This window comes from Cheilinus undulatus, linkage group 21, assembly GCF_018320785.1.
Source record: "Cheilinus undulatus linkage group 21, ASM1832078v1, whole genome shotgun sequence".
Lineage (NCBI taxonomy): Eukaryota > Metazoa > Chordata > Actinopteri > Labriformes > Labridae > Cheilinus > Cheilinus undulatus.
This window is the reverse complement of record NC_054885.1, coordinates 32876147-32900449: the sequence shown is the minus strand read 5'-3', so window position 1 is coordinate 32900449 and position 24303 is coordinate 32876147. Positions and strand designations below refer to the sequence as shown.

The 24303-nt window shown below is 38.5% G+C and overlaps 2 protein-coding genes across 2 annotated transcripts; one reads left to right on the top strand and one right to left on the bottom strand.

Annotated features, from left to right (window-relative positions):
* Positions 1–262: 262 nt before the first annotated feature.
* Positions 263–13246, bottom strand: cdr2a (cerebellar degeneration-related protein 2a). The gene is made up of 7 exons (XM_041816845.1): positions 13058–13246; positions 9242–9354; positions 6177–6325; positions 5820–6020; positions 4128–4409; positions 3471–3741; positions 263–3379 (listed from the first exon to the last, which is right to left on the bottom strand). Exons 1-7 carry the CDS (start codon positions 13134–13136, stop codon positions 3098–3100), a joined length of 1377 nt encoding a protein of 458 aa, XP_041672779.1. The 5' UTR covers positions 13137–13246; the 3' UTR covers positions 263–3097.
* Positions 13247–13856: 610 nt separating this feature from the next.
* LOC121503787 (transmembrane protein 180-like) lies at positions 13857–23687 on the top strand. Its single transcript, XM_041778345.1, has 7 exons — positions 13857–14069; positions 14401–14715; positions 14819–15247; positions 17070–17224; positions 17313–17396; positions 21480–21623; positions 23220–23687. The coding sequence occupies exons 1-7, from the start codon at positions 13857–13859 to the stop codon at positions 23359–23361; spliced, it is 1482 nt and encodes a 493-aa protein (XP_041634279.1). The 3' UTR covers positions 23362–23687.
* The last annotated feature ends 616 nt before the right edge of the window (positions 23688–24303 follow it).

The following is a 24303-nucleotide window of genomic DNA, read 5'->3' as shown; positions in this document are numbered from 1 at the left end:
GCCCTCTGTAGAAAAACATCCTCATACAACCGCGCTGAGGTTTGATATGATCGTTTCTGCAGCACCGTTCTGCAAGATAAACACCTCTCACGTTTCTGACTAAATTTTATGCCCACAGTAGGAGGACAAGCTGAAACGTCTCAACAAACACAAACTATGTGATGTTTATCTCTTGTTTCAGCATTGACGGTCATCTTAGACAATGCCAGACATAAGGATGCACAAAACAGGATTCTGCAATAACAATTTAATAATTCTCTGCAAGTGATATGGTACATTTTAAATGAGAAAACTCTTATTATACAAGGAGGGAACATTTCTTTTGTGCTTTAGCTGTTTTTTAATCACCTGTGTCAGAAACTTTACCAAAAACGTTGTAAATATTAAGCATCAAAGACAATAAATATAATTTAATATTCTCTAAACTTTTCCAAAAATAAATAGAACAGGAAATGTGATTTATCTATAAAAAGTGCAGGTATATTTCGTGTCAAACTGGCATATGGACACTTATCAGAAGCTGAACATAAATAACAATCAAAAGACTTTTTAAAGAACATTTTCCTTCTCCAACGAATATTCCTCCCCTGACATGCCAATGACTCCCAACATTTCCAACTTACACAAACCAACTTCAGCTAATTCTCATAAACTCTTTAGTCGCTGCATTTCTCATCCTATTACAACATTACAACATTTGCGACATAAGTCATACATAACAACAACTTTACTGAATGCAGCATGTGCATTTCTCGCTTTTAAGCACCTAACAATCAAGTGGTTACAGGATTAATGTTGCATAAACACTGAATACTCTTGGAGTAACACTTTAGGATTTAGAGACCAAGCCACACGCTGAAATGTACTTTTCAACAGTCAAGAATCTGCAAGTATATTTAAGGACAAAATAAATAAGCTTAATATCTCATTTACATATACATAAACTCCTGTGAATTTGCTGTATTGATGTGAGCAATCCTATGTAACTTCTTGCTCTCTGGGGTGACTGTGCCTTCATTTGGGTGAAAATAAGCCTAGAGATTGAATGGTGGCAGGTCAGAAAACAGCAGTATTAATAGTGAAAGAGTCTTAAAGAAGAGCTCTGTTGTTCAGGGCTGAAACTAGAAGTGGTCCGATGCTGGACCAGTGTTGACTTTAAGACCAGGAAAGCATCAGCACAACTGGATGATCTTGTTTTTAAAACATGATTGACCAACTTTAACATGATTTACAAAAATTCACAGAAGTGGAAAAAAAAATATTGTTTATGCTTCTTTAGCCTCCACATTGAAAAAACTGATGGTTGAAAAAGTTTTGCATCCTGTTTTGTGCTTCAAACAATTCAAAAACCATTATTTATGATATGGTTTTTATTCTTAAATGACCAAGGAGAATAAAGGAGCTCCATGGCTTTGGATGAAACTATGGGGGTAGGAAAGTGGTCACACATGGGACTGATGTCTTCCCATGGAGTTGAAGCCAGGGATCACACTGTGACATCAGTTTATAACATCTCTTCTCTTTATCATTTACCACCATTCATTTTAAAGGAATATTTTCACCCATAATGGATGGAGCTGGCAATATTTGAGCAAAGTACCCTGATGGATCGCTCTTATCAATAACTTTAAAGTACATTGTTATTTCAGATAATGTAGCTGCTGACTGAGCATTTTAACACTTTTGATGAGGAGGGTGGACTAAAAAAAAACAGTGTTGACTATGAAAAACATAGGATTGTCAAAAATGACTTTATCATGTCTAATGCTGGAGCCCCACTACTCATTTCAAAGGTGAAAGAGACCAAATGGTACCCTCCAACTGGTTGCAGAAGCACTGGGAATCAAATGCAAACCCTGTGTTAAATTGCCTGTCTTTACAGCAGAAATAAAAATTTTTAAAGCCTGGTGCAAAAACAATTTAGGTTGGAATAGTTCTCGTCTCCATGGGCACACAATGCACAGGAGTGTAACAACTCTAACAACTCATCTGTTTTGATTTTAAGGATACCAGATCTGAATAAATAGAGCTGCGGATGATACGACTAGATTGTTGTTGTGCTTAAAAAGCTTTAGATCAACCTCTGCTCCACCTCTTTGTCTGTTTCTAGGTTCACTCAAAGTTAGTCTAGGACAGCGTTTTAAATATGCTGGCTGCCTCAGGCCAGCTTCAAGACAGCAGGAACGACAAATAAAATACATCACTCAGACTTTGCAAAGTATTTCTGTGGTTGAGACATGTCACCGAGCTCAGTTAGTTGTTTTCGATTGAGGAGTCATATTAACAAAAAACAGACCCAAACAAGGTTAATTTTTTAAAAACATATCAATGTTGACCAGGTGCAGTGCTTGTGTGTATAAACTTTAAGGACTGGACGAGACGTCAGCTCATTTCAAATGATCTTGTCATTTTTAAGACATGTGATTGACAAATTGCAATGTGATCCTCTACAATACACGGTAGAGGTTAGATGTGGAAAAAAATCTTTTCGTTTTTGCATCTTTAGCCTCCGTACTGAAAAAGTGAGGGCTGAAAATGTCTCAAAAGTTGAGCAGGGGACAAAGACAATGGCTGAAAATTTGAGTGAGGGGAGTGACAGAGGAATACTACAGCCCTATTCAAATGGGATTAGTATTACCACGGGACCTCTGGTAATTTGTGATAACTGCACACAATGTCTGTGTTTATAATGCTGTGCGAATCGACCATGCCTGTAATTTGCGGCATAAAAGTTCCAGGGCAAATTACAGACCATATTTTAGCACACGCAGAGGGCCACAGGTAATCCTAATCCCGTGCGAATAGTGCTTATAAAAGGATTCTAGACAGCTGATTATAATCCTGGGGTCCAGGCCCCCCTAGAGCTGTTCCCTCTCACTGCATCAAAACCACCCATACAGATTTCTCAATTTTGAGTGAAGAGAACAGAGCAGAGTTGAATGACATGTCCCTACCACCTGTGAAATGTGTTCTGGTGCTGCAGCGTAAGACATTCAGGGACTGATGGTGCTTTTATCCTCTGGGTATTTTCAAAGAGAAGCTTCCAAGTGCCTTCAATGCCAAAACATATTAAGTCCCAGGATGCCGAACAAACAGGTTACTTGACAGTGCCCAGGGTGCCACCGTTCTTTATTGGACGTCTGTTGTTGCTGAGGTCCTCTTTGGTCTTTTTGATGCAGGTGAAGATCTCGTTGAAGAGAGCTTTGTACTCGGGCTGCTGGCTGTCCTCCAGAACCAGAGTCACTTCACACATGGCAGAAGAACTGGACAGGTGGCTTCGATTTCGACTGCTCACTAAGGGGCTGGTGGACGTCTGGACAGCTTTGTGGCTGAGATCATCTGTATGTTGGCATCTCCGCAGCAGCTCTTCATATTTCACCTTAAAAGTCAAACATGCATACTCTTGGTTAAATACTCTACACTTTTGAACAACCGCAATGCACTTAAATTCTTCATTAGTTTGTGATCACCTGCAGAGCGCTGTACTGTGCATCCACCTCGTTCAGCAGAGAGATTCCCCTCTGTTTCACCGCCTCTGTTCGCCGTATACACAGTTGCTCATGACTGTTCTCCTCTGGGTTTTTAACTCTCAGAAAGCCGTCGCTGTTGCACCTTTGTCTGCTGTGCCTTCTCTGCTCCTCATTCTTTTCTTCAATCTCCTCCATCTCCTCCTGCCATGATCTGGGTCTGTCTTCAGAGGCGAAGAAGACTGTATCAGGGAAAAGCAGCTGCTCTGGTCCTCTGACAGGAGAAAGAATGGAGGGACACCGAAGTATTTACTATTTATACTGGTAATATTTGCATATTAAAAGCAACAGCAGGTGGTCATATGGTAATACAGAATCCTGAGGCATTAAAAAATAGCCACAGTAATGCTTTAATTACTGTCTTGATGGCAGTGCTGTGGAATGAGCACATTATATGTAAAACTTAGCACAAGAAGTACATACATTTGTGTTATTTCTTTATTATAACTGTTTCTAGGCAATAAATCGTATACCATTGGAAAGCCTGTTCATTTCCCTTTTAAATGGTGCCACATTTGTAAGGAACATGCATTTGTGGGATGAGCAGCAGAGCGGAGTATGTGGGTTGGTGATAACAGCTTTTTCAGGTATCAGACCAACCTGCTGGCGCAGTCAGCCCGCCACAGAAGTCTCAGCTGCTCCACCTCGTCCTCCAGCTCTCTCTGTCTGGCCTGACAGTCAGATAGCTCAGCCAGCCGCTGCTCCAGTTCTCTGTTTTCCCTCACCGTCAGCTCGCATTCAAGCTCCACAGCCTCCCTGCGGCTCCGCTCCATGGCTATCTGGCTCTGAAGGGTCCGGATGGAGCGCTGGAGGGCCGTGTTCTCCTCTTCAGGGTCTTTACGTCTGTCTTGGTTGTATAGAGAGTCCTGAGGTGACCAGAGTCTGTTATGGACAAAAGAGAGCAAGACAAGCGTATTTGTGAGGAAAAATATTGGAGTCTGTAAAACATTAACCATTGTATTTGAATAGTAATATTTATATTTACACATTTACACTGTATTAACACAAGACTGGATCTCGGACCTCACAAAGCCGGCTTCTCAAATATGAGTTTTTATCCAAGTTTCACCCCATGGCAACACGTGTTTGCTTTATATATTTTCTGTGAATGTTGGGGCCCTGTGGCAAGATTGTCTGTATTTTGTGCATATAGAAGATTATTTATCATTAAGTTTTTGGTTCAACTCATGGAAACTACATGGATTACAGTGTTAATGGATTCATGTTTAGCAACTTAATAAGTGTGTCTGTATGAGTACACAGCTGACAATAGGGGAGGATTAACTTCCTCCTCTTTGGATTATGTTTAAAGGATCAGGTCTGTTCTGGCTCCAGGTGGCCTGTATACGAGAGCAGAGACTGTGAAAGGCAGGAGGAGGTCTAAACAATCAGAAGATTTAACAAGTCTTCACTTTTTAGCCTCATGCAAAGGTGAAAGAAAGACAAACATCTGTCATGTGATCTCAGCAGATGTTCTCCCACATGCTTTTTACAAATCTGTGTCAAATATATCAAGGTAATTTAGAACAATACCATACAAGAAGAGGCCCTTTAAGTCAATAGAAGAAATTTAATTAAATGCAAAGACATGTCAGAAATAAAAATATTTTATGACATTCATCAGCTTTATTCTTAGCGATTGTGTCACTGAGTGGGGAAAATCTGATCGGAACGTGAAGCGGTGGGTGGCGGTCTGACTGGGTCGGCTGGTCCCGGCTACAGGGGGCTGGCTAGCAGGAGTAGAGAATAAAGGTGTGGATAAAGCGGCGTGGAGCAGCGTGTTGTATATGTACACATAAATAAGTAAATAAAAAATAACTATAGTGTGGTTAAGACGTAGGAAAACACAGCATCTTCTTCCCCTTCTTTGAGTGTGTAATGGCGGTTGGCAAAGAGTGACACAGGACAGGAGACAGGAAGTGACGCGGTACGCTTGTTGCTTGTTGTAACATGTCAGCTATATCAGTGGATGGGGGACCAATGTGAAGTAAAAACTGCAATTTTGGAGTTTTAAACAAAATCTATACATTTTTATGACGTCGTCATGCTTACAGTTTCGACCCTGTATACCCAAGAAGTCTTCTGAGAGGTATGATTGACAATTGGAGCAAAAGGAAGGTTCCCAAATTGAGACAGACAGACAGACAGCTCTCCAATTATAGTAGTACGGTATTTTTGTGAATGGTTTTCAGACCCTTCCTTTAAACATACTTCCTCTGTCTTACTGTATCTGGAGCCCTGTACAGCAGAAAGAGTGATACCCGTCATTGTTTACAGCAGAAAGAGTGATACCTGTCATTGTGTAGGTCATACAGCTCTTTGAGACAGGACACGCTCTGTGCTCCGAGGCTGCGTCGCTGCTCTTGAGCCTCTCGTTTCTTTTGCTCTGCCATCTCCCTCTTCTTTCGCTCGGCCTCGGCTGTCTTCAGCTCCTCCACCTGGGTCTGCAGGTCCTCCATGTAGGTCTGAAGCCCCTCAACTGCCTCTGTCAGGCTGTAAGGGGACAGATGAGGATAAAAGAAGAAAGGCACTAAACATGACCTACAAGGCCCCCTATTGATAATCTTTCTTTAAGTCTATTTGCTTTAGAGGGAACCTACGTAAACCATATTTAAAAGGCAAATTCCCTGATAACAAGTACAAACAGACCTGTGGATCTTCTGCTGGGCCAGCCGGTTATCCTGCACCAGTCTCTGGTTGCTTTGTTCCAGGTCTCTGGCAGTTGAGTCGAGCTGCTCGTACACTTTGGCGTGCTGGTCATTCATCTGTCGCAGCAGATCAACCTGTTTGGTCAGGTACTGCTCAAAAAAGGGGGAAATGACAAAATTAACTTTTAATTAAGATATATGCTTTACGATAGCTTACATATAATAAAGATGAAAAACCAGGCTGTAAAAATCAGGTGAGGAAAGACAAAATATGCTACAAGAACAATTTCTTTGGCTCTAAAACGTACAATTGTGTAGTTTATTATATTTAACCTTTACCCTGCCTTCAATTTCTTGATTCATAGAGCTGTAGTGTAAGACAAAAATGAGTGTAGTCCTCCTAGAGCATGTTTATAAGGCTATTTCAACATCTCCATTTAAACTAGCCACAGTAAGGAAACCAAACAAAAGGTAGTAATTGGTTTATCTAATTAGACATGTTTATTTACAGGCAGACACATTTTATCACTAAGAAGACAAAGTTAAGCCAATTAAGATCCCATAAAAGGAAATATAAGTCAGTTTGTGAGCAATATGAAGAAGACTGTATTCATAGTTATATTCCTGTTTATCTTTAACGGGCATATTTACATCAATTAAAGGTGCTTCACTCTGGTAAAAAGCATTGATACAGTCGGAGTCCTTGGCAATGACTTAATGACTTTTCTTTACAGGAATGAATCTGTTCCTGCTGTTAATACTCAAACTGTATTTTAATAACTCTGACACCCTAATAGAGAGGTAGGAGTTCATAGAGGTGTATGAGGATTAGCATATCACCCTGGATAAATCCTCCACACGCCCTGTCACTGTCGTAAACAAATTAGGGCTCTTATCTTCATTGACCTGCTGAATTTCCTTAAGCTCACTTCATTCAGCCCTGCCTTTATACGCTGAAATAAAACATCTGAGCGCTGAAATAACACTAAATAGGGGTAAACTAGTCTGTACTAGAGTGAACTATTTCCACACTCATTTTAGCTGATACTGATATTTACACACACCAAGTCTCTCCTGTACTAGAGTTTGCCTGTGTAGACCCCTGCTCACTTTCCCTTTCTTTTAATTTTGTTCAAAATTCCTGCACATTTTAACATCCCTGTAGAGAGATAAAAAAAACTGTATCTTAGATTTGTTGTATGACAGTCCACTGTGTTTTGAACCACCAGGTCAAATTTCAGTCATGAATAGAACCTCTAAGTTTATAAAATTAAACTTCAAAATCATAAAAAATGAGGCAGTAAAATCTGCTCTAAGATGATGTGGGCATGTCAGTTGAATGAGCTGAAGCCACAGCCGTTAATGAGAAAAACAGACCTCTCAAATATTATAAAGAGTGCAGCTGCCTGGCTCTGTGCCAGAGCAGAGACAGAAGCTGGGGATTAAATTTACTGTTTTCTGACACAAATCTCTCCATTATGATACTTTTAATGACCTGTAGTCCACTGTGGCTGATAGATTTGGGAAATTTACCTCATAATGAACAAAAACCCAGCATGTAGCTAGTTGTCTTTTAATAAAGGCAGTGAAATCATTTAAAAACAGACTGTATTGAGATGAACTGCTCTGTGATTTTACATCGTTGCGTTCCGGTGACTTCATGGGCTGCTAGATTTACCCCGCCCACATTAAACCAAGTCAGGAAAGAGATGAACAGCTTTCTAATGGTCTAAATCCAAAACTCAGTCACACATTGATTTCAGTGTTTTTATGTCTTTACAGCAACTTTATTGTTCAAACATATCTAGTATCTAGCGTTAACACACAAATTTTGGATTACACTTCACAGGGACATTAAGATAGTATGATCTCGCATTGTGTCAATCATGTTTGCACACTGACTCTGAATCCTTCACCTGTTGTTATGCTTTTCAAAACATGTTCGATTGACTTCATGTTTTGGACTTAATCCCTCCGTAAAATACACAAAAGCCCAACTGGCTTTCATTTGAGGTTTGTTGCAAACTCCAAGCAGGCTTTCATGTTTTGCCACTCTGCCATAAAGCCGTGGTCAGTGGAGGGCTGCAATGATGGGGTTCCTTCTGGCACTTTGTCCCATCTCCACACAGGACCTCTGGAGCTCAGTCACATCTCAGCAAAGATTGAGAAAAATGGGGGGTACCTGAACTACTGTTTGGGAGTGTGAATACTTATGTCGGTGTAATATTTCAGTGTTATTATTCATAAGAGATTTGCAGAAAGCACAAGGGATACTGAAAGTAAATTTATGAGAATAAAAAGGATTTTTTCAATTGTGGCATCAGGATGAAACATAACAACATTTTAAAAGTGAGGGGGGTCTGAATACTTTCTGAATGATGTGTAAATAGTGCCCAAGTCTTGTTTAAGGGCCCAAAGTGCCAAAAACCTGCAGTTTAATCTAACATATCGGTTTTCCTGTTGTCATGTGATAGAAATGTGTCTCGTCCACAGTTTAAGTCATATTTGATGGTAGCTACTAATGTTCCAAGACTTATTTGGCGTTCCAAGGCTCTACGTGACCATGTGACTAAAAGCTATGAATTTTCTACTTATTGTATTGATTTTACTTTGTAATATAAGGCATTATCACATACTTACACTAGCATTTATTTGAGGAATATGAAAAAGAAATTAAGTATTGTAGAGATAAATAATAATCTGTATTTCTCAGCATCAAAGTTGAAGGTAGAGAGTGGCCTGATGAAAGTTCTTCTTTTAGAAGACAAAAATCTCGCCAAGGTGAAGCACTGTGCCAGATCTCACTAGGACACTAGTCCGGATTAGCTTCACTCATCCCTTCTAGCTCAAGAAGTGCATGACGTGGACATCTCCTCAATGAGTCGCCTCATACAGACAAAATCTCTACTTTCTTGCACAAATAACAATTATTTTAGCAGAGTGTTGACAGCATACTCCATAAACATGTTTTTTGTGGTTGGATGGATGTGACTCACTGACTCATCATCCTGAAAACAATCCAGTGCTGAAAAAACTCTCAATGATTCCTCTCCTAAAATTTATCACCTCTATCTCCTGCAGCTGCTCCTGGTTGGTGGAGTACATCTCCTGCAGAGCCTGTTCCAGCTCATGGTTCCTATCCAAGAGCGTTTTCCCCAGCTCTGCTGCCAAATGGAGATCTGTCAAAACACAGGGAAACATGTAAACACCACATACAAGATGCTGCGCGTGTCCAAACAAAGGCGAGTGATGGCGCTACGTCAGTGAACACAAACATGCTTCACTGTCTCATTCCATGGCACCAGTGATTCACTGAGGAATCTAGGGCATGCCTTAGGATTTCCTTATGACCCTTTTTCCCACTTAATGATCCAAATTCACACTCTCCACTTTAAGTGTCGACATACCCTCTAACAATAAGTGAAACACATCAAACAGGAGACAAATTTTAAGGAGGTAAAAGAAATGCAGTGAAAATGAACATGTCTCCTCAGAAAGCCATATATATCTTTTTGATTTTTAGCCCAAAAGCGAGATAATCTAGTCGTATAACAGCCGGTAGTAAGAAGAGTTTTGTTCATGTCCTGTTTATGATGAAGAATGCCTTGAAAAACCCTCCCTGAATCCACAAACAGCTGAGCATTTTCAGGTTTATTCAGCTGCTCCGACTCAGGAATGTAACAGGAAATCTTTGCTGCCACAACTCTGTGCAAAGGGCTGACATCTCCGTGTCAGGGATTTAGGTTCCAAAATATCTTCTACTAGAGCGACACACAGTTTACTCAGTCATTTACGAGATTCCTCTTCAGTTAAAGTAAGCCAGTAATGTGTGAGGGCTGCTATTTCACCACCCATTGTACTTATATACTCTTATTTCTGATGGGTGTAGTTGTTTTTAACCACTGTGTAGGGTCAGACAAACTGCAAAACAACTTCCAGCATATCAATTACTTAATAATAGCTTTCATATTTTCCTTTTGATTCACAATTAATTCACACAATGTAAATTATGCTAATAAATACTACTGAAGGGTTGTGTATCTGCAAAATAAAAAAACACTACTTCATCCAAAGAATAAGAAAAAGAGATATGAGTGGGCAAAATAGCACAAAAATTTGACCTACACTATAATGCAAAAGGTATTCACTCACCCATCCAAATAATGGAAATCAGGTGTTCCAATCACTTCCATGGCCACAAGAGTATAAAATCAAGCACCTAGGCATGCAGACTGTTTCTACAAACATTTGTGAAAGAATGGGTTGCTCTCAGGAGCTCAGTGAATTCCAGTGTGGTACTGTGATAGGATGTCACCTGTACAACAAGTCCAGTCGTGAAATTTCCTCACTCCTAAATATTCCACAGTCAACTGTCAGAGGTATTATAACAAAGTGGAAGTGACTGGGAATGGCAGCAACTCAGCCACGAAGTGGTAGGCCATGTAAAATGATGGAGCGGGGTCAGCGGATGCTGAGGCGCATAGTGCACAGAGGTTGCCAACTTTCAGCAGAGTCAATCGCTACAGACCTCCAAACTTCATGCGGCCTTCAGATTAGCTCAAGAACAGTGCGTAGAGAGCTTCATGGAATGGGTTTCCATGACCAAGCATCTGCATCCAAGCCATACATCACCAAGTGCAATGAAAAGTGTCGGATGCAGTGGTGTAAACCACGCCGCCACTGGACTCTAGAACAGTGGAGACACGTTCTCTGGAGTGATGAATGACGCTTCTCCATCTGGCAATCTGATGGACGAGTCTGAGTTTGGTGGTTGCCAATGGTACTTGTCTGACTGCACTGTACCAAGTGTAAAATTTGGTGGGGGGGATTATGGTGTGGGGTTGTTTTTCAGGAGCTGGGCTTGGCCCCTTAGTTCCAGTGAAAGGAACTCTGAATGCTTCAGCATACCAAGAGATTTTGGACAATTCCATGATCCCAACGTTGTGGGAACAGTTTGGGGATGGCCCCTTCCTGTTCATGACTGTGCACCAGTGCACAAAGCAAGATCCATAAAGACATGGATTAGAGGGTTTGGTGTGGATGAACTTAACTGGCCGGCACAGAGTCCTGACCTCAACCCGATGGAACACCTTTGGGATGAATTAGAGCAGAGACTGAGCACCAGGCCTTTTCGTCCAACATCACTGTGTGACCTCACAAATGCACTTCTGGAAGAATGGTCAAAAATTCCCATAAACACATGCCTAAACCTTGTGGAAAGCCTTTCCAGAAGAGTTGAAGCTGTTATAGCTGCAAAAGGTGGACCGACATTATATTAAACCCTATGGATTAAGAATGGGATGTCACTGAAGTTCATACGTGAGTCAATGCAGGTGAGTGAATACTTTTGGCAATATAGTGTATGATGTCTGGAACAAGTTCTCTGGACTGATAAAAGCAAGTTTGATCTACATGGTTCAAATGTTTTGCAGGTGATAGAGTGGGAGATTTGGCGGTATCATGAAGAAGGATCAGTTCCACTCCATCCTCCAGAATCATGTGATTCCATCTGGACTAAGACTTGTGGGTCCAAGGTTTGTTTTGCAGCAAGATAATGACCTGAAGTATTCTTCCAAGCTCTGCCAGGGTTACCTAGACAAAAAAGAAGAGGAAGGTGTTCCTACAAAGATGGTTTGTCCTCCTCGGTCTCCAGACCTCTCTCCAATTAAGCTTGTGGGGGACGAATTGGATTGCTCAATCAGTCAGGAAAGTGCGTCCCAGGAATCAGAAGTCTCTCACTGATGAAGTAAGGAAAACTTGGAATGCAGTTCCTGGCACATACCTTAAAAAACTTGTGGAACAAATGCCTTTTAATAATAATCATGCTTATTTTGTTGTAAAGTATACCAATGAAACTATGATCTTTTTTGCACAATATCAGCATATATATATGCGTGTGTGTGTGTTTACCTTTTTTTTAGATATTGGTGGTTTAAATAAACAGCTTAAATGGGATTTGAATATATAGAAATTATGTTTATATACATTTATATGCATTTAATTGCATGTCGCATTAGCTTTTCCACCCTTTTAGATTCAGGTTCTACCCTGTTAGGACTTAAGCCCTTACAGGGTGGGGATTTTTTACTCCAAATTAGCAATTGTTGTGTCAGAGAGAAAAGGAGACATATTTATTAACTTCTCAAAAAGGCAGACAGTTCTCACTTCACTTTCCTCCTCAAAATTCCCTCCAAAAGAGATTTTGGGAACACATAGTTAATTACAGAAGAAAAATAAATTATAAAAATGGTTTCTATTAATGTACATTTATAACTGAAGGGATTATAACCTAAGCTTCAAAATAATAAAGCAATATATTTCATATGATATTGCAAAGGTGTCTCATTTAAACAGAAAAATGTACTAAGGACATTATAAAATATTTGAGAGTAAATATTATACTGAAGATTCCAGTCTTCAAAAAATATCCATGTAGATACTTTTAGGCATATATATTTATTTCCTCATTGTCGTAAATTTCATTATTTATGTGAAAAGCCTCATTTCTTTCTCGTGCATTCACTCAACTAAGATTTCTATTTATGTATTCGCTTCTTAAAAACACATTTGCATCTAGCTCTACATGCATTAAAGAAATGTTTACATGAAAATAATAAACACAGACAGCCGTTGAGTCGTTCAGGAGACTTCAGTGTGACCACATGAGCACCGTGACTGCATCACAAGAGCAGACTTTAATCTCATTTCATCTGTGATAAGACTGGTTGGGGCTTGCGTTAAGTTGTCAGTGCAGTGAACACTGAAAATAAAACTTCAATGGTGATTTTTATTATTCTGCTCCCTGTCTGTGGTGCACTGACCTCTCAGCCCACATATCTGGACGAAGTTTAGGGCGCGACCGCAAAGCCGGTCAGCTCTTACCGTGTTCAAGGTCCTGCGGTTCGTACCAAGACTCTCCATTTCTCTCAAACTCTTCCTCCAGAATCATGTCCGTCAACATTTTCAACCGAGAGACTCCACCTGTGAGAAAACTAACACACAGGTGTGCGTTAGTTCAGCAGCTCGACACAACTCCGTGTTTGAGCAGGATGTGAACACTACATCCTCCCAGTGTTTCTGAGACTTTAAACGGTTGTCTACGGCAACGTGGCAACACGTAAATACTTCCCAACATCCGGTAGGTGGCGGTTAGAACCATCTTCTTCAAGTTAGACTGTTTTAAAAGTGTTTAATTTATTATTCAATTTCATTTCAGCTAAAACTTACTGGCTTAAATTTACACGAAACGCTTTGCTGTTTAATATTAAAAAATGTTTAAGTTGTTACAACGTCCTGCTTCGGTTGACAGGCAGTTTGGTTGTCGAATCACGAAGCAGTAAATGAACCGAACGAAGTCTTTAGGCCAATCAGGTGTTTGTTTGTGTTCTTCTAGTCCCGCCCAATGCTGGAGTGACAAAATTATTTTGGCAGGATTTTATTTCAGGGCAACTTTATGTCCGTATGCCATGTCTCGATTTAACAAATATTTTGTAACGCGAGTGGGTATTTTATAATGTGAAAAGGAGTACAGTTTAACGTTTTACTGCTAAAAATTCACATTTCTTTTCTTTAACGCATGCTGTAATTTTGAGTTCTGTTTTATTTTATTTTTTTAACAGCATTTTCTCGAGCTGCACAGACCAACAAGTAACTCGGTTTTAAAGTTACCCGAGCTGCCGTGATGACCACGGAGGAAAAACCTGCTGCAGGTGTGCACACTGGAAGGATGCATGTAGTCCGATACTGTGGGTATTTTAAGGTTAATCACGCGGCTCTGGCTTATGCCATGACCACACTGGGAGCTTGCATGATAAACCATATATTTGGCTTCTACTATGTCAAACTGTTTATCAGTAAGTACAAGGTATCAGAGGGAGCCTTTCACAAAGCACAAGTGAGTACTTTCTTCACTTATTGATGTTTTTCACACTGATATGAACAGAAGTGAATTTTTGTTGATTTTAAGCACTGCATTTGCAGCTTTTATTTATGGTGAAGTGTCTAAGAATGATCAGAAAGTTACTTTTTGCATCCATAGAACTGTCCAAAACCTAAAACACTTACTTTAAAATTATGCAAACTGCAGGAAAGTAGCAAGTGCATACATTTTAGGTAATAAAGGCACCAAAAAAAGGCTGTTTTCATGTAATTAGTTCTACAAGTGGATTGATTCTTCTGAAACCTTTCTTAAATATTTATTTTTGATAATGTTCCTATCTCCACAGGTGGTTTACATGGTGTGGAATGCAGTCAATGATCCACTCTTTGGATACCTTCAGGATAACTCCCGTGTGCCCTGCTGTTCTCAGCGCCGTCTCTCCATCTTGTATGGAGCACCTCTCTACTCGCTCACCTTCCTCCTGGCCTGGTTCCCGTGGCGGACCTACACCCCTGGGGACTGGTTGAGTGGCTTACATTTGGCAGTGGCGCTGTGTGCTTTTGACAGCTTGTTGACTTTTGTGCTTCTGGCACAATGTGCGTTATTTGCAGAGATCTCCAGTCAACACCAGAACAGACTCAGACTTGTGAAGTACAGTCAGGTGAGAGCTTTGTAACCTGATCTGCCTTTGCCTTTCCTGCATGCTCTGAAGCCAACAGCATGACTTTATATCCCTGTCATATCCCCACTCTTTTATTTCTCAGGTGGCCTCTCTGGTTGGCTCCTCCAGCATTCTCTTCTGTGGTGTGGTGTCCAGAAACATGGAGGACTTTTCGGCTTTCCAAGCCTACACAGTGCTGATTGCTGTTGTGAGCTGTTGCTGCATGCTCTATACGGGCTTCCACAGTGAGAGCCGCTTTGACAACAAAGGATGTGAATCAGATGGACAGCAGTCTGTGGAGCAGACTTCCCACCAATCAGGACCTTCCTTCTCTAATCTAAAAACTCAGATCTGGCAAATCCTGACCAATCGGGACTTTCAGATTTTTGTAGTCATGAACTTCTTCCAAGGTTTCATTTTAGCTTTCTTCAATAATTTCACCATAATTCTTACAGAGCATCTGATTCCTCCAGATGTGCTTCCATCTCTGGCCAAGAGTGTCATGTATGGAGCGGGATTCATCTGTCCACAGGTATTTCCACATTACACTTTAGGATTCAGTTGTTAATTTCAAATTAAAGAATAAATAAAATGACATACACAGGCCTAGTGTTTGATAAATGTTTTTGACATTTTTCAATTTATTAATTCATTTTTAGGACTATTAATTTTGAGAAAATCCTAAAAATGATTTTAGTCTCATTGCCTGTCTGCACAGTGCCTCATCCAAGTTATTTTTATGCTTTTGTGGGAGATCTCATATGCACACTAGTGCTGCACAATTTGGTCACAATAACAACAATGTTGCATTTTTGGTGATGTTTACGATAAATTCATAAATGGTATCATAACTCTACTTGCTTCAAGGAATAATCAAGGAAAATACAGAGAATAATGATAGTTTAGAAGTGTTTATTTCTCAGCTCAGCTATTATTTAGCAGAAAAATTGTTTTTTATACAGTACTACTTTCAAAATAACTTATTTAACATATTTTCCAATAAATACAAGTTTTTCCATTTTTGAAAATAAAAGTACTTCTATTTAGTGCAATAGAGGCACTGTCGTAAACTTAAAGACCTTTCTGCAGATGTGTTTGGAAACCATTTGAGTGCTACTTAATACAACTATAATTGAAGCTTTTTAATGGGAATTGCCCGTCCTGCCATTGTAATTGCAGTTGGATTAATTGTGCAGCACTAATACACACACAGACCTGTGTGCCTGTCATTCCAGCTCCTGTGTCTTATTGCACCTGTCTTCCCAACATTATGCATCTGCTCCTACCTAAAATGGCTTACCAGGGGTGTAATTACTTCACCTCAGCACTATGACTTATTATATATATTACTTCTACATTATAAATTGTAGGTGAGGCATAACAGGATCCTAAATATCCCCCGGCAGTCCCTTGTAGTATGTACTGTCAGTGTCATGCAGGATTACTGAATCCAGCAATCTATTGCTAAAGTAAAGAGTGTTTTAGCTTTTTTTTTGTTCCTAAAAAAAACTAGGGCTGTTAAATATCTAGTGGTGTTGGAGGTGGCTGGGGGGAGGGGTGTAATCGCTGAATTTCAATGAAATTTTGGGAATCATATTAATGCACTTAGATTATTTTGAGTGCTGCACTGCTAACTCAGTTTGGTCAAAAACCATGACTTAGGGGCGCAGATCGCCTAGAGGTTTAAGGCAGTGGTTGCCAAGGTATTTACCTGAGAGCCCCACTTATTTATGTTATAGAGGAGCTGAGGGCTGTGGGGACCCACACAAACAAAAAAATGATACATGGATTTCATTGTTCAAATCTATACACCCCCCGAAATCCCTGGTGCCCTCCAAAGGGCATGTACAAAATGACTCTACATTGTCAGATGATAACGCATTTACATTTTCTAGGAGTTCATATTTAATTCCTTTCTCTGTGTATGTAACACAGTTAAGGTTGACTGTTAAGGGGACAAATGCTGGATGAAGAATGGGATGCCATTCCACAGCAGCGAGTGACCAGGCTAGTGACCAGGATGAGAAGGAGGTGGCTGGCTGATGTAGCTGTGTGTCGTTCTTCCTCAAGCTACTTAGGCTCCTGTTTGTTAAATTAATACATTTTTAATTTGCCAATATGTCTTTTTTCTTCAGACTCCAATCATCCAGTCCACCAAAAAATACCAAAAAGAGCCAATAGCAGAATAAGCTGTTTGGCATCTGCAAAGTTTTGCACTAAGTTTATATCTGTTGCTTCCCACATGCTCATAAATACGGAGCATTTTTGGCCTCCAACTCACTGACTCGCTCTGATGCTTGCGCTCTGTGGACAACAATCCAAGATATAACACTGAAATATTGTCTCCATCCCAGCTGTTAGTACTGAGCTGTCAGAGTCTGCTCCACGATATCGGCTACTACAGGATCCTCCTCTTCGCCTTCTGCGCTGAGGCTGTGATGGCAGCTGTCATGCTTACCCTCGGCCCTCACCACTACTATATCTTGGCATTTTATCTGACTGTGAGCATGTAAGAACAACCACTTCATTGCATATTATATAGTTAGTCAAATTTAATTCAAATGCATATTTTAAATCTCTCTTGATCTCCTATGCAGGGTCGTAATTCATGCCTCCACCAGTCTGTTTGGCTTGCCTCTGGCTGATATCATTGACAAAGACCTGCAGAAGTACAAGCGCAGGTAGAGAAAGTATCACTGTCACATGTCAATTTTGTTCTATGAAACCTACTCTGTCTGGATATATTTTAAAAGTTTAATTGAATAATGTAATAAATTTCATATTTTGGCATTTGAAACTTGAAAGTTTTAAAAATACATTTTTTTTCTAATAAGGAGGCGGTATCGCATATAGAAAAATGATTGTTGACAAGTTCTCTTAGGTGAGGAGGCACACTTTCCCTGTCATGGGAGGTAAATCAACCAAGGTAAATCAACTCCATTTATTATACCATTAAGTTCTTCAATTTATTTTAAAAATACATATATCCACTTTCTAACTAGAACAAAGGAACAATTTGTGTCTAAGTATTTACCTCTTCAAATTAGTTCAACTGTCAGGTGGTGCAACAGTAAAGTATGAGGTATGAAGCCTTAAATGTCAATATTTAACACCATTACATTTCTTACATTTGTTAGGGTTAGAGTTAACCCTAACCCTTTTGCATATGGAATCATGACTGCACTGCCCTCCGGTGGCAAAAATATGGAACTGCAACAACAAACGCAGTCTGGCTAAATTCAGCTTTGTAGCTGTTTTTGTTCACATTTACATGATCAGTGAAAGCTAATATAAAACTATAAAGTCCATTAATAAAATATCTGCAGGTAAAACCAGAAAGCAATTAGCTTAAATAAGAAGCTATTTTAAAAACGTTTTCTAGTGTCATGAAGTGAAACAACTGTGCCTGCTAACAAGAAACCTTACCTAGCCTTGTTAGCATGCCAGTTTCGTCTGTATTTCACAAACAAAACAAAAAGAAAATGTAACAAAATAGTAACAATAATAAAATGGCATCAAATAATAGATTAAGCATACTTTATTTCGTTTTTATAAGCTTAAATAATATATTAAAACGCCCAATAAGAAACATGCCAGTTTTGTCAGGCGGTCTTTAAACTTTCTCAAATGTCAAGAGTTTTTAACGCCCCCTTGTGGACAAAGTGAGAACTTATTTTTTTGGTAAAGTTTACGTAAATGACGAAATTTGCAGTGAGCTGCCATTTCCGGTTCGTCCTTTCAAAATAATTTGAAACAGAAATAAGACTCGCTTACAAGCATATGCAACATACGAGGATAAAGGGGGAAACGGTCTTGATATATGGCGTTGATTAAAATATAAGCGAAAATGTATGTGCTTGTATTACTTAAAGCAGATGAAAAACGTCACCAACTTATTCAGTGGTATTAGTTTCTTGCTTTGAACACGTGATATCTCAGATCATTTAAATCGTCAGTTAAAATCAGTAAATCTCTCTCTATGAAATGTCTCTAACATCTACCTTCACCATTTAAAGTCGCAGACAAGAAGATCAGGAACAGGAAACCTCACAGTCTGTTTATTTTAATGACATAAAGCAGAATATAAAGTTAATTTAGGACAGAAAAAATCTCCCTTTCTTGTCTTATTTGGACACTTTGAACAATATGATAGTGTTTTGTCCATCTTTGTTGCATATTTTTGTGTCTGAATCCATTATTTCCTTTTGAAAAAAAAAAAAAAATTGTGGCATTTATCAGTTTGTTCTATGAAACCTACTCTGTCTGAATATATTTTAAAAGTTTAATTGAATAATGTAATAAATTTCATATTTTGGCATTTGAAACTTGAAAGTTTTAAAAATACATTTTTTTTTTCTAATAAGGAGGCGGTATCGCATATAGAAAAATGATTGTTGACAAGTTCTCTTAGGTGAGCAGGTACACTTTCCCTGTCTTGGGGTGCAACCAAGGTAAATCAACTCCATTTATTATTATACCATTAAATTCTTCAATTTATTTTAAAAATACATACATCCACTTTCTAACTAGAACAAAGGAACAATATGTGTCTAAGTATTTACCTGTTCAAATTAGTTGCAAATGTCAGGTGGTGCAACAGTAAAGTATGAGGTATGAAGCCTTAAATGTTAATATTTAACCCCATTACATTTGTTCTTGTATATGAAATCATGACTGCACTGCCCTCCAGTGGCAAAAATGTGGAACTACAACAACAAACGCAGTCTGGCTAAATTCAGCTTTGCAGCTGTTTTCGTCCACATTTACATGATCAGTGAAAGCTCATATAAAACTATAAAGTCCATTAATAAAATATCTGCAGGTAAAACCAGTGTTGAAAGCAATTAGCTTAAATAAGAAGCTATTTTAGAAACGTTTTCTAGTCTCGTGAAGTGAAACAACTGTGCCTGCTCACAAGAAAACTTACCTAGCCATGTTAGCATGCCAGTTTCATCTGTATTTCACAAACAAAACAAAAAGGAAACGTAACAAAATAGTAACAATAATAAAATGGCAACAAATAATAGATTAATCATATTTTTTTCTGTTTCTATAAGCTTAAATTGTGTATTAAAACGCCCAATAAGAGACGTGCCTGCCCAGACGTTAAGAATTTTTAACGCCCCCTTGTGGACAAAGTGAGAACTTATGTTTTTGTTAAAGCTGACGTAAATAACGGATGTTGCAATGAGCTGCCATTTCCGGTACGTCCTTTCAAAATAATTTGAAACAAATAAGACTCTCAAGCATTTGGAGACAAAATATGAGGATAAAAGGGGAAACGGTCTAGATATATGGCGTTGATTAAAATATAAGCGACAGTGCATCTGCTTGTATTACTTAAAGCCGATGAAAAACGTCACCAACTTATTCAGTGGTATTAGTTTCTTGCTTTGGACACGTGATATCTCAGATCATTTAAATTGTCAGTTAAAATCAATAAATCTCTATATAATGTCTCTAACGTCTAACTTCAGCATTTAAAGCTGCAGACAAGAAGATTAGGACAAGAAACCTCACAGTCTGTTTATTTTAATGACATAAAGCAGAATATAAAATTAATTTAGGACAGAAAAAATATCTCCCTTTCTTGTCTTATTTGGACACTTTGAACAGTATTATAATGTTTTGTCCATCTTTGTTGCATATTTTTGTGTCTGAATCCATTATTTCCTTTAAAAAAAAAAAAAAACAAATGAATTTGTGGCATTTATCAGATTGTTCTATGAAACCTACTCTGTCTGGATATATTTTAAAAGTTTAATTGAATAATGTAATAAATTTCATATTTTGGCATTTGAAACTTGAAAGTTTTAAAAATACTTTTTTTCTAATAAGGAGACGGTATCGCACATAGAAAAATGATTGTTGACAAGTTCTCTTAGGTGAGCAGGTACACTTTCCCTGTCATGGGGTGCAACCAAGGTAAATCAACTCCATTTATTATTATACCATTAAGTTCTTCAATTTATTTTAAAAATACATATATCCACTTTCTAACTAGAACAAAGGAACAATTTGTGTCTAAGTATTTACCTGTTCAAATTAGTTGCAAATGTCAGGTGGCACAATAGTAAAGTATGAGGTATGAAGCCTTAAATGTTAATATTTAACCCCATTACATTTGTTCTTGTATATGAAATCATGACTGCACTGCCCTCCAGTGGCAAAAATGTGGAACTACAAAATAAACGCAGTCTGGCTAAATTCAGCTTTGCAGCTGTTTTTGTTCACATTTACATGATCAGTGAAAGCTAATATTAAACTATAAAGTCCATTAATAAAATATCTGCAGGTAAAACCAGTGTTTTCAAAATAATTTGAAACAGAAATAAGACTTCCCTACAAGCATTTAGAGACAAAATATGAGGATAAGGGGGAAACGGTCTTGATAAATGGTTGATTAATATATAAATAACAATGTCTCTGCTTATTTTTTTTTTAATTTTTGCCTTTATTAGATAGAGGAGGACAGTGGATAGAGTCAGAAACAGGGTCATGAGTAGGGGAGAGACATGCAGTGAAGGGCCTCAGACCGGATTCGAACCCAGGCTGCCTGCGTACATGGGAAGCACCTTTAACCACTAGGCCACCTGCTCCCCTGTTTCTTTTAATTTTAACATGCTGCTGTTGCATTCTTACAGAAGTGCATAAAAGAATAACACCAGGCAAGCGCACCACTTGAAAACCAGTGCAAAGTACATGAATATTTTTTAATGATGCCAATGTCGTTTTTTTTTTTTTGTGTTTCCTTCTTTCTATAGCTCTCCACTTTCCTCCATGGTGTTTGGAACAAATGCTCTGTTCACAAAGCCCGCTCAGTCTCTTGCCCCAATGTTTGTGGTGAATATCCTCAACCAGTTTGGATATGAGCAGCTGAAAGATGCAGGAAGGGATGCAAATCCAAGGTACAGACAAAGTTTAAACCAAGTAGATTAAAATTGTGTAGAAATTGCAGAGATGGACTGTTATTCAGTCCATCTATGTTATGGTTAGTTGCCACCTACTGACACAAACACTTCAAAAACTAGTTGGCCATCTAATATTCAACTAAAAGCATGAGGAGAGTAAAATATATGACCCTCTAACACTGGCTTTTATTTCAATAATTTAACAGTATTGTACATAAGAAAATCCAGAGCAAATGAAGTACCTGATTTGTTAAAACAGACACTCATTTAACAATTTACAGAAGTAGGATTTTGTAGAGATCGTTCATGGTTTTATTTGTCGTTTATTCATGTCAACACTGAGTACACTTACATGCATTGTAAAATGCATGTTAGAGTGGCTACAGGTGCCATCACAAGGCAGATGCTCAGTTACACAAGGCTGATCTTAACTTAGTGTATTAATGCTATCAGCAGCACCTAGACCTGGTTTTCATTTGTTAGTACTCTAATGTGCTGATCTTTTTTTTTTTTTTTTTATTGCTCTTGGTGTGAGCCACAATGAGTGAGAATCACAGCAGCTCAACACCGTGTGCTTTCATTTAATAAATCACACACATGTGGCTGGTCAAGTCAGCTAAATGTAACTGAATATTGTAAGAAATGGTTGATGACTTTATAGTATTGGAAGTTTATTTGTAAAATTGAGGAAGAAAAGAGTCATTTCATCCACCTTTTTTCCTTCTACTTTTTTCCTCCTCAGTGTGTTCATGAGTCACTGAAATTCAAAAATGACCAAGAGAGACAAATGAAAAGAAATATCCCAGTTTTATTTCTAATGTCATTAATATACATAAAAAGACACTTAATTGATCAGGTACAACTTACTTTTTATATAAAAAATTGCAATTGATATCACTTAAAGAAAAGTTATCCCAGTGTCACTTTTTTTTTCTACATATCATTCAGCTCTGACACAAAAAAGAAGAAAAAAAAGGAGGGGACACATTTAATCTTAGTTTTGTTCCTTTCATGAAATCAGTGATTGAGTAAAGTACAACAGCAAGAGTGTAAGGGAGCAGTTGAAAAAATAATCTCCTAGATGGGAGGAAATACAGACGTGGAAAAATACTCAAGAAATTGTCTAAAAAAATAGCCAAGTTGCAGTTTACAAAAATTGCAGAACAGATTTGGTGTCCCTGGCAATCTAGCTACCTACAAAGCTAAGACAACACAACACAAGCTGTACTGTTCTATGCTGACACTCAGAATGCCAAAAGACCATGATGTGGGTTTGCTGTACTGGTGAAAAAGAAATCCAACTATGAACAGAATTATGTAAACATTTTCTTTCTGCTACAGCACATAACTGAAGTGCATCTAAATGTGTTAAATCAGAGTTACAGTTCCTGATTATCTCCAGTTACTGGATTAATGTGATCATGGGAACATGCACATAAAAACCGTCAAGAGTACACATGTTGTCAAATCCACAGTTTAGAATAACAGCATGCAAAAAGTCCAGCACAGACCCTAAATATCTGCAGTTCCAAATGAATTTTAACCCTCATACACTACATTTCTGTAACAAACATCTCCTTTTCCTCTTTGTAGCGACCTGAGGAGCCTCCACAGTGTCATGTTTTACTTGGTGTGCCTGGTGCCGATGTGTGTCGCCGCTCTGCAGGCTGTATTTTGGAGGCCGTTTTCAATACGCAACAGTCACACAGTGGAAACAAAGTACATTGACAGCTAGCTTTAGTATTTAACAATCAAAGGAAAAGGGTGATATTTCTTTAGCTGGGATTGGGTTCTAAAATAATATCTAAATGACTGAGGAAATTTTTACTTGAGAAGCCTGGAATGAAAAGTGTGTTTTTATTGAGAAGAAAGCAGGGACAGAAAGCAAGATGAGAATAATGGAGGAAAAGAAAGTAGAGGCAGAAAGCAAGATAAGGATGATTGAGGAGAAAAAGGCAGAGACTGCGTCAAATATTTTTCATGAAATGGTAAAATGCCTCGGTTTCAACATCTGATATGTTGTTAATGTATTATTGTGAATAAAATGGGTTTATTAGATTTACAAACCATTGTGTTCTGTTTTTTATGTACAATTTTCACAGCGCCCCAACTTTTTTAAGTGTAAATATGGGGAAAAATGCAGAACTGAGAAGGACCCATCCTCTGTTTTTTTTTGTACGTTTTTTCACAACTCTATGGGCAGGACTGAGTTGAGATACAAGGTTTAGTTATTATACTTATCAGGTTTTACTAATTCCAGATAGATAGGAGATACCAAAAATACATAACAAGTGAAAGTCTGAGGAGGTAAAGTCAACTTAAAGACTACTTAGCCTACACCTGTTTTTTTTTAGCTTTTGTTTTTACATTTCTTTTATCAAAAGTATATTTTTACACTTGGGCACTCACAATGATTTACTTTTTGTCAGTGTTGATCGTTTCTTGTGACAAATAGGCTCCTGATAAACTGATTATAATATATATTTTTTAACAATCTAACAATAACTTTGGGCCATATGAGTGAATGTTGGCTAACCTGATGTACAGGTGTGTGTAAGTTAATCAGCTCGTTACACCTCTGTTTATGCAGGATGTGAACAGAATTATATCCTCCTTATGTTGATTGAGAAATTTCCACTATTGTCTACAGCAACGTGGCAATATTGAGACGGCCCCA

Bases quoted from the DNA above. Each gene is read 5' to 3' on its own strand.
- cdr2a (XM_041816845.1), bottom strand. From the start codon at position 13,136: ATGTTGACGGACATGATTCTGGAGGAAGAGTTTGAGAGAAATGGAGAG. The intron at 4,410-5,819 runs GTATCACTCTTT...TGTCCATAACAG, and splicing joins TATGACCTACACAATGACAG to ACTCTGGTCACCTCAGGACT. The intron at 3,742-4,127 runs GTTGGTCTGATA...TTCTCCTGTCAG, and splicing joins CGGGCTGACTGCGCCAGCAG to AGGACCAGAGCAGCTGCTTT.
- LOC121503787 (XM_041778345.1), top strand. From the start codon at position 13,857: ATGACCACGGAGGAAAAACCTGCTGCAGGTGTGCACACTGGAAGGATG. The intron at 15,248-17,069 runs GTATTTCCACAT...TCTCCATCCCAG, and splicing joins CGGGATTCATCTGTCCACAG to CTGTTAGTACTGAGCTGTCA. The intron at 21,624-23,219 runs GTACAGACAAAG...TCCTCTTTGTAG, and splicing joins GGAAGGGATGCAAATCCAAG to CGACCTGAGGAGCCTCCACA.